General features: G+C 41.4%; 1 protein-coding gene across 11 annotated transcripts in view; it reads left to right on the top strand.

Moving 5' to 3' along the window:
• grip1 (glutamate receptor interacting protein 1) overlaps window positions 1-13,016 on the top strand; it is a 284,092-nt gene that overhangs the window by 121,813 nt on the left and 149,263 nt on the right. For 6 of the 11 annotated variants that reach the window (XM_083528108.1, XM_083528107.1, XM_083528102.1 and 3 more), the window contains exon 1: window positions 5,726-6,161. The exons of 4 other annotated variants lie outside the window; for them this stretch is intronic. In XM_083528108.1, coding sequence (XP_083384234.1) covers window positions 6,029-6,161 — 133 coding nt within the window. In that variant the 5' untranslated portion in view covers window positions 5,726-6,028. Of the gene's footprint in view, window positions 1-4,258; window positions 4,334-5,725; window positions 6,162-13,016 lie in introns of those variants that run through there. One more of the 11 variants, XM_083528101.1, reaches the window with a different exon arrangement.

Here is a 13,016-nt window from a genome sequence, read left to right as displayed (position 1 = left end):
CAGCAATACTACGTAAGTCTACAATTTTCCCCAAGCAGTTCACTGCAGCAAAGGAAACGAGCAAGCTGGAGTCTCACCAGTGCAATTGTTTAGTTTTGCTCATTTTCTGACTAATGTTTTTTTATGTCGTAGAACGTCAGTTTCTCCGTCACCAGCAGAATGCATTAAAGCAATGAGGCGCACGTGGACGTGTGCTACTGCAAAGCTGTCCGCAGCCCAGGACGAAGCAGAATAAAATCCCTGTACATGTGATATTGCAATGCACATCTCTCTATATATTTTAATGTATTCATAATAATAATTGTAATAAACCATACAATGTAGGTGATTTCTTGAGTCTGATTGGTCAGGATGTATGTATTATTTTTATCTAACAATGCTGCATTTCACATTACAACATGAGTAATAACTGTATGTGGTGTCTATAGTACCAGTTTTTACACAGAGGCTTGTATAAACAATACTATGCATAATACATATCAGATTTTTAACAAATGAGTTGTTTAACAAAGAAAAACATAATCGCTGATGTGATTGGGTTTCTCGTTAAGAGATGTTTATTGATCATTAATGGGTCGTGTCTCGGGTGCCAGCACTTTGTAGCATTCATGATGCTTTGTCAGGTTTCCCAGCATGGGCAAGTCTTCAGAACAGAGAAGGTTCTGACTGTTTATGGTTTCTATATTTTAACTGTAACAGGAGCTCTTCAATATTACCTAATTATAAACCATCAAAATGAAACATTGTGATTGCTGGTAAATGTTTGTGGTATAAGCAGAATAACACACTTCAGACCGTGTGGTTATACAATAATGGTCCACTTCTTGGTGCTAATGTACTACACGCTCTGACATAGATTATTGTTATATATAACCGTAGACCTCTTGTTTGTTATTCACTGTGTAGCATTAAACTTTGGTTGCTAAGCAACATGCAGTAACGGGCCGAGCTTGGGGTAATCTGTGGACAGAACAATGTGCTTAAGTGGTTTGAAACGCGGCCCGTTAATAAATGTATTGATTATAATGACAGAGTCGCAGGATTGTGTGTATAGAAGGATTTGAAATGCAATTATGCATGGATCAGCCAATCAGATTTCAGAATGGAGACAATCTGTTTTATGAGAGAAAAATAATCCAACGCGAGAAGCCTGATTAAGTTTATTTAATAGAGTAGTTTAGTTTTTTAGTAAAGGCTGTGTGTCCTTTTATCGTGTGTAAGTATTAAAGAATGTACATTTACAATTGTCTCATACTATGCTGTGTGTGAGGGGGGGACAATGTACAGAGGCGTTATATAATTCAGCACGTTGGGAGATCTCCTGTGGGTAAGTGCAGTACAATAATCAGATTTTTATCATTTCTAATATATAGCCCCTGTCCACCAGTTCACTCGCTGAAGCAAAAGTTAAATGGATAAGCTGAAAATGAAAACGCAGCCTCTGTAACGCTTGCTAGGTGCAGAGATAGGGAGAGAGAATGCTTTGTTTTCAGAATACTTTAGCAGCATCAAAATAAATTCGGACGTGCACACGCTCATTTTTCATTTGACTCAGCACTCTTCTGCATTTTCCAAATTCTATCAAGTCGCCGAGAATTTTCTCTTTAATAGCATGACGTTTTATTCCATCATGGGAAATTACCTGCTCTAATAGAATGTCATTTTCCTTCACGCAGGATCTCATTTTAACTTCACGGCCTTTTGTAATTACCCTTGGCAGTTTAGGAAGAAGTATGAGTTTTATTCAGCAGTGGAGGTAACTGAGCATAACAAAGTAGCTCTAACACATGAGCATGCATTGCAGCTTTTCTGCCTAAACACCAGGTGACAGCTTTGCTCCTCCCCTAACCCCCCCCCCCCCCCTCTTTTTTTATTTTATCTATTCACACCCTGCCTTTTCTGTCAAGTGTTCAATGGCACGCGTAATGGCTCAGGCTTTTACTGCGCAACTGGCAGTATCGTTTTTGCCAAGTCGTTAGCACGGGATGCAGTGCAGTATTTGGGGTCTATTCTCGGAGAGGGTGAGGAAATGAACTTGCAGAAAGGTTTTTAGTTTGCATCCAATTCGCCAGTTTGTTTGATACTGCATTCGGAAAGAGTCCTGTCTTGAACAGTGGCAAGATTTTACTATTCAGAGGCACGGAATAGTGATTATTTCCTGACACGCACCCGAACACCGGTCTTAGGATGCGCTTTAGGGATTGGATGAGGAATGATGTGTGCATTAGAAGTCAAGTCAAGGTCTTGGTGGTGATGGAGAAAAGAGAAGTCGAGGTCTCGGTGGTCTGAGGGAATATTTATATATCTGTACCCCAAGTAAAGGGTTGAAAGTTTTCTGTTTTTTTTTTTTTTTTTACTTGCAGGGTGCTTTTTTCTCTTTTTTTTTTTTTATCTCCTGATGGACTTGGTGTAGTTGATGGAGGACTGCTGCACTACAACTGCACACAGTTATGACACTCTTTATCTTTGCACGTATTCCAGGTTATACAGTGGAAACACCACTTACTTACTAACTAGGGTGTACATACAATAGACGGACAAGAGTATTGGGACACCAGACTTTTTCAGCCATATGTGATTCCTCCCCAAGCAGTTACCAAAACTTTGGAGGCACACAATTGTGTAGAATGTCTTTGACTGCGGTAGCATTACGTTTTCCCTTCACTCGAACTGGAACCCAAACCTGTTCCAGCATGACAATCTCAGCTCGTGATAAATAAGCACTGTAATAAATTAAATGGCTGACTGCACCCCAGGCCTCCTCACTCTATATCAGTACCTAACTTTACTTTACACCCTTCTGACTAAATTAACACACATCTCCACAAAATCTGGAGCAACATCATCCCAGAAGAGTGGAGGTTTTTATAAGTTCAAATAGGATGTTCAAAAAAAGAATTTGGAAGTCAGATCTAGACAAACTTTTTTTATACATATGTTGTGTTAGTATTTTCTGCATATGTTGTGTATATATATTGTATTTGTAAATGAATCTTTATCCCCTCATTTTCTTCTCTTCTTTTTATCTTCTCATGTATGTTTTTTTTTTGTATTGCTCTGCTAGTCTGGGAGCTGTTGCAGGGCTCTACAGCTGACTGAATTCAATTGTGCTTTTAACAATCAGCTCAAAGCAGCTTTATGGAAATAAATATACATTTTAAATTCATTCATTTTTCCCTCTATGTGCACCTCAAGTGAGCAAGCGAGAGATGAAGGTGGCACCCTTAATGAATTGCAAACTCAACAGTTTTTCCTTAAGTATTTCCTTAAGTATTATGCTGTGTGTGTGTGTGTGTGTGTGTGTGTGTGTGTGTGGTGCAGTACCAAGATATCACTCATTAACCCCATGTGATTTTGTGTCTTTAAGTAAACTTCAGGGTTTAGTACTTGTGTTTTAGACCCAGTTTTCCTGTTACACAGTACTCGAATGAAAGCAAAGCTCTGTTTTAAATGGTGCTATTTATGATTTTCAACACGAATAAATATTTCTAAACACACACTGATCACTTTTTTTTTTTTATTATGAGACCCAAATCGTGAAAGCAGCCGTATATTTTTTAAGGAAGCCATGCTAAGCGACTAATGCTGCTCATAGAAACTTAAAGCATCACTAGTACTGACTTGTCCACTTGCTGTGTGTGTCGGTAGGATGTATAGTAGGTATTGTAGGTATGGAATATTTTATTAGGCAGCAAACACAATAGGAATCCATTGGATATTCAGTCGAACTGATCAATTTGAACTCGGTTGGGCTTAAATATATTCGATACTTTTCCTGAAATTTGCAATTGTTTTGAAACAAATCAGCTGTTAGTGACGCACGCATGTGGCCTGCAGCTTTGTGAACGCAGGCCTGCTGAGACAATTCGATGTTGGAAATGTACCATAAATGTAAAGGAGCAGACTGATATAAAATGATGACGTGTCCTCACAGAAACTTCACCATGTCGCCATATCAACAGATCTGATATCAGTTTACATGTGCCATTTTGTTTATTCTTATACAAGTCACTGTGCATTAAAAACAAGTGATCTTATATAAATAGGTGATTTGCCCTCCAGCCATCACCGGTGTCAGAGCTGAATGAATCAGTAGCACCATTCTGACCGACAGCTCTGTGGTGTATTATGGGATGTTGCAGCATGATGTTACTGACGCACCATATTCATGTGTTGTTGCTTATATTTGCATATGTTAGTCTGTCATTACCGTAAAAAAAAAAAAAAAAAATCTGAATTTAAATGTATCTCTCCACAGAGCATTTGCAATGCAGTGGAATTTTGTGCAGCAAAACAAGGGAGAAAAACAGACCCCCTGCTGCCCCCGACAGAGGCAAGTGCGGCCCTCGTGGATGCGCGTGTCAGTGCAATTCAGAACATAAAGTGCACTCGAGCAGGCTTTCTTAAACAAGCTTGGTGGCATGTCCTAGCACGAGCTGCTGTGATTGCTTTGAGTGCTTCATTGTTTTCTGTAATGTGTGCTTTTCTAACACCCCCGAACCTCCTGGCTCCTCGTAGGGCTGTCCTACATTACGCTGGGGGAAATTTTCAAGGTATGAGTTCAGCAAATTACAGAGTGCGAGTGTTCTGAAGAATAGGCATGCATCATTTCTTGGTGGAGAAAAACGGTGTCTTGAAAACGTAACTGTGCATGTCTGGATGCCTCTGCTCTTTGTTCTGTCAACATTCTGACTCCACCCCTTTTATGGAAACGTGAGACACAGTGCTGGTTTGCCACATGGGACTCTGTGCCATGAACGACTCGACTGGCACAATCAAGGGGCAGAACAGAGGGTGTTAATGAGTCTACAGCCAATTAACACACTACTCAGGCTAATGTTGTTAGCTGTCAGCACTTAAGCCTGTGCGCCATGCATGGCAGCCGGGGCTGGAGATGAGAGGTTGGGGTTCGTGCTGTGTGGGTGGTTCAGAAATCCTCAAAGCTCTTTTGTTTGTTTGGCAGCACAAACATCACACGCCCTCACTCATCTCATCCTACATCCCCCCCTCACACTCTGACATGTTCGCGTTATCCATCATTCTTCCGAATGAAATTGCAAGTACAGGGCAGAGGGGTGGCTTCTTCGACAGATGTGGGAGTTTCTCAGCACATTAGTGTTGGATTCGATTGTTATAGAACGGCTCTAGGTTTTTTTTCATTCCCACTGCCTTTTAATATATATTTTTTTGCCTTTTATCCAGCTGGATCGATGAAAATTGAATTGAACTTTGCATTCCAAATGTTTCATACAGAGGATATATTCCAAATCTATATATGTCTAAGGCAAATTCATATAGATTAAATGTCTAAGATTTTACCCATTTTGTCTTGAATGCTTATTTTGTAGAATTTGAGCATGCATGTGCAGTCAGTTACACTCTCACACACCTTAGCAGCCCTTAGCAGGGCATGAATGCTCAGAAGGTGGAGGATGGGATGCTGGAATACAGACAGGGACAATAAAAAGAAAACAACAACTCGCAACCATAGCATTCCACACTCGCTCGCCAGGTCCTTTGAACTTTACCTCTTTGTCTCAGGCTCCTTCTCACAGGAGGAAGGTTGAGAAGTGTGTGTGTGTGTGTGTGTGTGTGTGTGTGTGTGTGTGTGTGTGTGTGTGTGTGTGGTTTTTACCCCGCCCTCTCTCTTTCCATATTCTCCACAATGCGCACAGCCTCTTTGGCACTCACCCACATGCTCAGCTGAGAGGGCGAGAACTGAAGGCTGGGCTGGTAGCCGAGGTGCACTGCCGCTGTCCACTCGGAGGAGACGATCACGTCTGCACAAGTGCTCCGGAGCTGATATTTGACCCGGCTTTTTCCGTCCCTCCCCGGGGGACTAAAAGCAACCTCCCTCCTCCTCCTTCTCACCCTCTCGCTCTGTCACCGCTCCACACCTCTTTCTTCTTTCCTCCCTGTGGGAATCTCTCCTCTGCTCTTTGTGAAACAACATACACACGTGCAACATCGCTCCTGCTCTTGTTGCTGCAGCGACCAAAGTACAGCATCCGCATCCGGATTTCACCCCATGGATCGCTTCCTCGGCTTCGTGAAGCAGATCCGCAGGTCCCGGAGACGCAAGGGCAAAAAGTACCGACCAGAGGAGGATTATCACGAGGGCTACGAGGATGTGTACTACTACGCTTCCGAGCACATGCACAGTAAGTGTGCCGGCTGTCAGGAGACACGGCAGACTTTTCATCGTTTTCTCTTTCGCTGTGAATCATTAGCAGTGAGCTAGCATTGACGCAGAGAAGGCTGACTTTGCCGACTTTGGAAAGGCTGTGGAGTGTGACCGGGTTCCTGGAGGTCTGGAAAGGGGTGTGCGTGTGTGTGTGTGTGTATGTGTGTGTGTGTGTGTTAGGGGCTGTCACTGAAAGTGCTTGCTCTGATCGATTGCATGTATTGGTTAGCGTTTATTCCTATTGATTGCGAGTGAGATTAATGTTGTGTTGGTTGTAAATAGTGTCCTGAGCACACCTCATGTTCAGCTTCAGTGCTCACATGCTCTTCCTCAGAGTGTTAACGTTTCCTCTTGTCTTACATGAACTGTGTGCGCGCGCACACACGGGAGGGGTGTGATCACCCCTCCCTCATGCTTTCTAAAAGCATGGTGCACTCATGCTGTCCTGAAAGCCTGCTCTGTCTCGCTCGTTTGATCTCTTCTAAAGGACCCTCATAATGCACCCATCTTTCCATCTGCCGCATTCTTCCACGCTGTTACCGTGCACAGATGGACCCTGGGGTGGGCTTAAGCCTCTGCCCTTTTGCCCTCAGTCCTTACAAGTTCCCTCTTCGCTGGTGTTCTGTGGCCTCCAGGTGGGTCAAACCTTGTTGCCTGAGGCGCAGACACAGAAAACCAGAACACCTCACGTTCATTTCTCTGTTGTACTGTTCAACACGATCCCAAGAAAAGATACTGATCTCATTACTCTTGGGTGCACTTTCATGGGGAATACTGTCCTCCAATCAATATCAGGTTCAGCCTGTAGATTACTGTTATATATGTATAACATCTTAATATGCACATAGGAAAGGTGTCTGTCTAGCTGTTGGTGTCCATCACTTTTTTCTTCCTTTTATTTCTGTGAATGAATTGAGGAAAAAAGGCCATTCAGCCATTGCCTTCAGGCCATACTGAAGAAAAAAAAGAATTGAATTGTTTTATTTTAAGTCAACTTATTATATCATTGAAGTGAAAGGGTATTAAAAGAATGATTGGAAAAGCCAGTTGTCTCTATGGGACAGTGTAAGTATAAAGTATAAGTAAAGTAGAAATGTTTTCGTCATGGTCTGCATTGTGCCCAGGATGTCCTCGTGTGAAACAGGTTTACATTTGTTTTAGCTGTTTTCACTCTTCAGAGAAGTAAATACACCTTAATTTCTTGATGTGGAAATTACGAACAAATGAGTACAGCCGTATCAGGCAACGAGGGGCATCATTCATCGGTTGAAAGTTACATCTCCTCTCTCATCACCATGTTAATAGTGAAGTGTTCTGTAATACTAGCTGTATGTGTTGTATTTGTTGAATCAGATTCTAATTAGCAGCAGTTGATTAGCTTTTACCAGAACCAGGCCCTGGAGTTTACAAGGTATTTCATTTGTTTGTTAAATGCATTACAATTTAGTAGCAAATGCAAGGAGGTGGATGGTTTGGACACACACATGAGGAGACCATGCAGTATTAGACTGCAAATATAACGTAGCAATTACACAGAGTAGAATATTACACTGGTAAATATAGCACAAACATTTCTGCAACCCAAAAGACCACGCTGTCAGAGGCAGCCATTATTCTTGTGAGGGAGCTCATAGAAACTAGCCGAGATTGTAAGTGTCATGTGGTCTTTTTCCAGTCTTCACCTGTCCAGTTTGAGTGAGACTCTGTCTACTGGAGCCTCAGATTACTGTTATTGGCTGACTGGATTGAAAGCCGGTGTGGTCTTCAAGTCAAGTCAAGTGAAGTCACCTGACTTTGTCATACAGTTGGATGTTGAAATAAAACCATGGTGCTAAATAAAACAACACAGAGCTAAGACCTAAGCAGACCGCCACACATTATACATAATATACATGTGCACAAACAATAAAACATAGCATGGAAGGTGTTTTTGCAGTATTCTGTGCAAATCCTCAGACCTGTTGTGTGGAAAACCGATTAGTAGTTTACTTAAACCAATCATCAACGTTGAGGTCAAAGTCACACGTTTTGTGCATTCTGATATTTGATCAGAACCATCGCATTAATAAAACATTAACAGAAGCACTTGACCTGCTGTCACATGATTGTCTGAGTAGATATTTGCATGAATCAGCTAGAGTACACATGTTGCACTGAGTGTGTATGTAGCTAGAATTATATTATGATGTTATAGTATTAATCTGTCTTTCTTTAATTTTATTTAAAGATCATCAGCAGATGAAGGTCTGTGCAAACTGAAGTGAAGGTGATCCAGAGCATCAAGCTCTCTATACTGTATATCACACATTGGCAGAGCTTCTGTAGATGCTCTAGAACTTGGTTTAGCCTTTCTGTTGTAGCTGGAAGAAAGTGCTTTGATGAACAGGACTCTCAAAAGTACAGCACTGGTTGTGCTGCCATCAGGTTAGGTGTAACGAATAGGTCTGAGAAACTCTGAAGCCAAAGTTCAGTGATTGGCAATAGTTTAACTTGTGCTGAGATTTCATTCCAACACCCCCAGGGTGGACTAGGGAATGACAGAAGAGAGCGAGGAGAAACCTATCATCCACATTCCTCAGCTCTCACAGGGACAGATTGAGAGTGGGGATATTTGTGAGAAGAGCAGGTGTTAGTGACAAGAAGGTTTTCGAAAAGGCTCGGCGCTCAAGGAGGAACATCAGCCAGGGATTAATGAGTTTCTTCCCCCCCCCCCTCCAGAATTAGCACCTTCATGTAGTTTTGCTGTGTGTAAGTATTGTGAGGAGGTTCATCTGGCACCAGGCTCTAACAATTTCCTGAGTAATACTCTGTAAGATAAATTCAATAAACGATGTACATATTCATCACAATCCAGTCTATTGATGTGTTTCTGTCACAGAGTTAAAAAGCACAGTTTTTTATTAACAATGCCTCAAACTCGCTTTTTTTATCTCCATTGTAAGACTGTGCTGTTTGATTTTACAGCACAAACTGTTTCATTATCATGGAAATATTCATTAAATAGAAGTATTTATTAGAGAACGGTTACGACTTTGATTCTGCCCGAGGCAGCAACTAAATCTCTCCAGCGTTGCTGTTGCTTGCCTGCATTTAGTCAATCATTTACTTTGATATGCTTTCTTTCTAAATGTGCCGAGACATAAAAATTAGACATCTAATTATCTCAGTAGGGGTCTGACACATAAAATGCAAGGATAAATGCCATGTTCTGTTATTTTCTACAGAAAAAAATTTTTTTTATCTTGCCCACTGGTTTGGACTGAATGCTGTCAGGTGTAATTGGTCTCTCAGATGGATGCAGTGCTTTGAAAATGCTTAAGGTACAGCTATGGATATGTCCAACCTGATGCATTTGGAGAGACCAGATACTAATTTACTTACAAAAAAAAAATGTCATGCTTGGTTTCACCCAGTACCATGCTCTGTGCTAGAACTGCCCCTTGCATCATTTATAACAGACTCATGTATATTTCATGGTGAGGTTGTACCCTGCCCATTTCTGTACATTTATCAACCCGTGCGTTGCAGGACACAGCCGTTCGCTCTCTGATGGGACTCATCCGTCTGCTCATAGCAGCTCCTTGTCCTTCCAACTTGCAGGAGGTCTATACTTGTTCATTTTGAAAAATGTTTTGTTTCTTCCTGACAATAGGGGAGACTCTTGACAGCGTGTGCTCTCTCATAAATCTGGAGATGAGCAACAGCGGAGGATGAAGAGGAGGAGCTAGATGAATCTGTTCTATTTGTTTACATTGCCATAGTTAAAATGTTGTCCTCATTTGCATAAGTAGGTAAAGCTGAGCTTAAATCATTCCCAAATTATTTTATGAAACTTGACTTTTCACAGGCACATGTCGTATTTCAGAACTAATACTTCATTCCTTTATTTTGTTGGTTTATTTGCTGACTGGAAGACAGGAGGTGGAGCTGGAGGTAGCAGAGCTGAAGATGTTGAGATTTTCATTGGGAGTGACGAGAATGGACAGGATTAGAAACGAGTTTATTAGAGGGACAGCACATGTAGGACGTTTTGGAGATGAGGTGAGGGAGGCGCGATTGAGATGTGTAGAGAAGGGACATGGGGTATATTGGTAGGAGAATGCTGAGGATGGAGCCACCAGGAAGGAGGAGAAGTGGAAGACCAAGGAGGAGGTTTTATGGATGTGGTGAGGGAAGACATGCAGGTAGTTGGTCTGAAAGAGGCAGATGTAGAGGACAAAATAGTTTGGAGATGGATGATCTTCTGTGGCGACCGCTAAAGGGAGCAGTCGAAAGATGATGATTTGCTGTCTTGCTACATATATAGCTGGCTATCTAGAAGTGATAATTTATTATAGTATCATTCTGCAAATGGAAAAATTCAAATATGTAATAACATTATTATTACAAGCTTCCACTCTTTGGCCCTTGAGCAAGGCCCTTAACCCTCTGTGCTCCAGGGGCGCTGTTTCATGGCTGACCCTGCGCTCTGACCCCAGTTTCCGAGCAAGCTGGGATCTGCGAAGAACAAATTTCACTGTGCTCTAATGTATATGTGACAAATAAAGGCGATTCTATTCTCTGAGATGCTGTTGAGCAGTAAAAATTCTTTGTGTATATAGATCTATATATGAAAAAAAAAAATTTGAATGTGCGATATTTTATATAAATATATACACATTTGTATACTGAAGTAGAGTTTGTACACAGTATATATGCAGATATTTAAAGATAAACTAGAACACAATGTGAATTTCCAATGACATACAGTTATGTTATAGAGATTTTACAGAATGTACAAGGTGGAGAAGAGCCGCATGATAATTACAGGTAGTGTAAACAGCGAGACATCAGCAAGACATCAGTGACCTAGTGGTTAAGTGTAGAGTTGTAGTGCAGTGCAGTGAACATAGATGTCTTTTGCTTGTCAGGTGCAGTGCTCACATGTAGCGCTTCTTCCCTGAAGTTCTCTGCAAGTTTACTGGTTTTATAATCCTACTTTATAGTGTCTTCTACAAGATGATAGTTTCCCTATGGAGGAAAGGTTTCTTTCACAGAGGTGTTAACATCATTTAACTACATTTAAATGATCTATTTTGGAAAAAAAAGCTCACCAGCTTTCTATAGTTACTGTATTGATCTTCTCAGATGTGGCTTCCAGTGTCTACATTCAGTGCACTGCCATACATGAACGCACAAGTGCTGGATTTGTGGTATTTTGACAAGTGTCGGCGGTTGACATAGCGGCTGATAGCCATTAGCGATACAGGCCTGCATAAAGTACACTCACAAATCTCAAAGTTATAAATATTATCAGGGAAAATGTGCTGGAAAACATGTGTGGTGTGTTTTGCGTATGATCGGTGTTTGGTCTTTATACATGTAATAAAGTTCAAAAGATAAAACTATTTGGACAAAAAATATTAGGACACCTGACTTTTCTAGCCATATGTGGGTCTTCCCCAAACTGTTACCACAAAGTTGAAATCACACTAGTGTATGTTTTTGGATGCAGTCAATTTTGCCTTCATTGAACCTCCACCATTTGAATTCCCCTGTGCACAATCAAGCTCCATGAAGATGATTTGCATGGGCTGGATGTAAAGATCTTGAGTGGCCTGCGTTAGAACTTGGATCTCAACCCTATTAAACACCTTTGGTGTATATTGGAACACTGACTGCACCCCAGGCCTCCTCACTTCACCTACATCAGAACCCGACTTTACTAACACCCTTTGTGGTGAAATGAGCACAAACCTCTGCTAACACACTCCAACAGCTTCCCAGAAGGGTGGAGGTAATAATAAGAGCAAATTGGGATTCAGTGTGTAATTTTATGCTTAAAAAAAGCACATATGAATGTTATGGTCATGTGTCCACAAATATTTGTTCATATAGTGTGTAACGTTTAAATTCCAGTTTTATTCTGAGCCAAAACATTGTTGCCAGGTCGTTTTTTCATAGTGTTTCATTACTAGAAGAAAAGCTTAGTCCTATAATTAAAGCTTTGCTGGTATATCTACTGACGTGGCAAAATCTCTACAAACCTCATACAAACATTAAAAAATATATATGCAAGACTTCCTAATTTAGACGAAAGCAGAACTCAAGCAATTCGGAGTAGTTCAATCCCTCTGAACGGATTAAGAATTGATGAGAGAGATGCTCAGAGTCTCCATTTATTGGGTGGTAGGGGGGTGACACGCTGGCAGTCTTTGAACTCTGCACTTCTTTGGTTTTTAATGAGCTGTATAAAGTTAGTAGGTGATAATGGAGAGAGGCTTTATAACCACCTGAGGCCCTGTGCATTAGAAATGGCTCTTCAGAGTTCCTCAGCTCCTCAAGTCTACCACATTCAAACTCTGTCCAAGTGGAAGCAAACAAGGAGAAGCGACTGAACTCACAACATGGGATAAGCATCATGGGTTGACCAACGATTTAGCCGTTGTCATGCTACAATTTCCATTTCTTCTCAGAAAATACAAGCTGATGAAAAACTGATGATAGTCACACTATACTGTTTTACAGTGCATTCTGAAGGTATTTCCAGGACTTCACTTTTACCTCATGACAGTCTGAGAGACCTTCAGGTGCATCTATGCAAACTCCAGGTGGTCTGTCTTGTGCCTTTTACTGAGGAGTGGCTTCTGTCTGGCCACTTTCCCATACAGGACTGATTGATGCAGTGCTGCAGAGATGGTTGTTCTTCTGGAATGTTCTCCTCTCTCCACAGAAAAATGCTGGAGCTCTTTTAGAGTGACCGTTGGATTCTTGGTCACCTCCCTAAATAATGCCCTTCTTCCCTGATTTCTCAGTTTGGCTGGGCAGCTCTGCTCTGCTCTTCCATTTACAG

This window comes from Silurus aristotelis (genome assembly GCF_946808225.1).
Source record: "Silurus aristotelis genome assembly, chromosome: 24".
Taxonomy (NCBI): domain Eukaryota; kingdom Metazoa; phylum Chordata; class Actinopteri; order Siluriformes; family Siluridae; genus Silurus; species Silurus aristotelis.
This window is presented reverse-complemented; position numbering and strand designations above follow the sequence as displayed.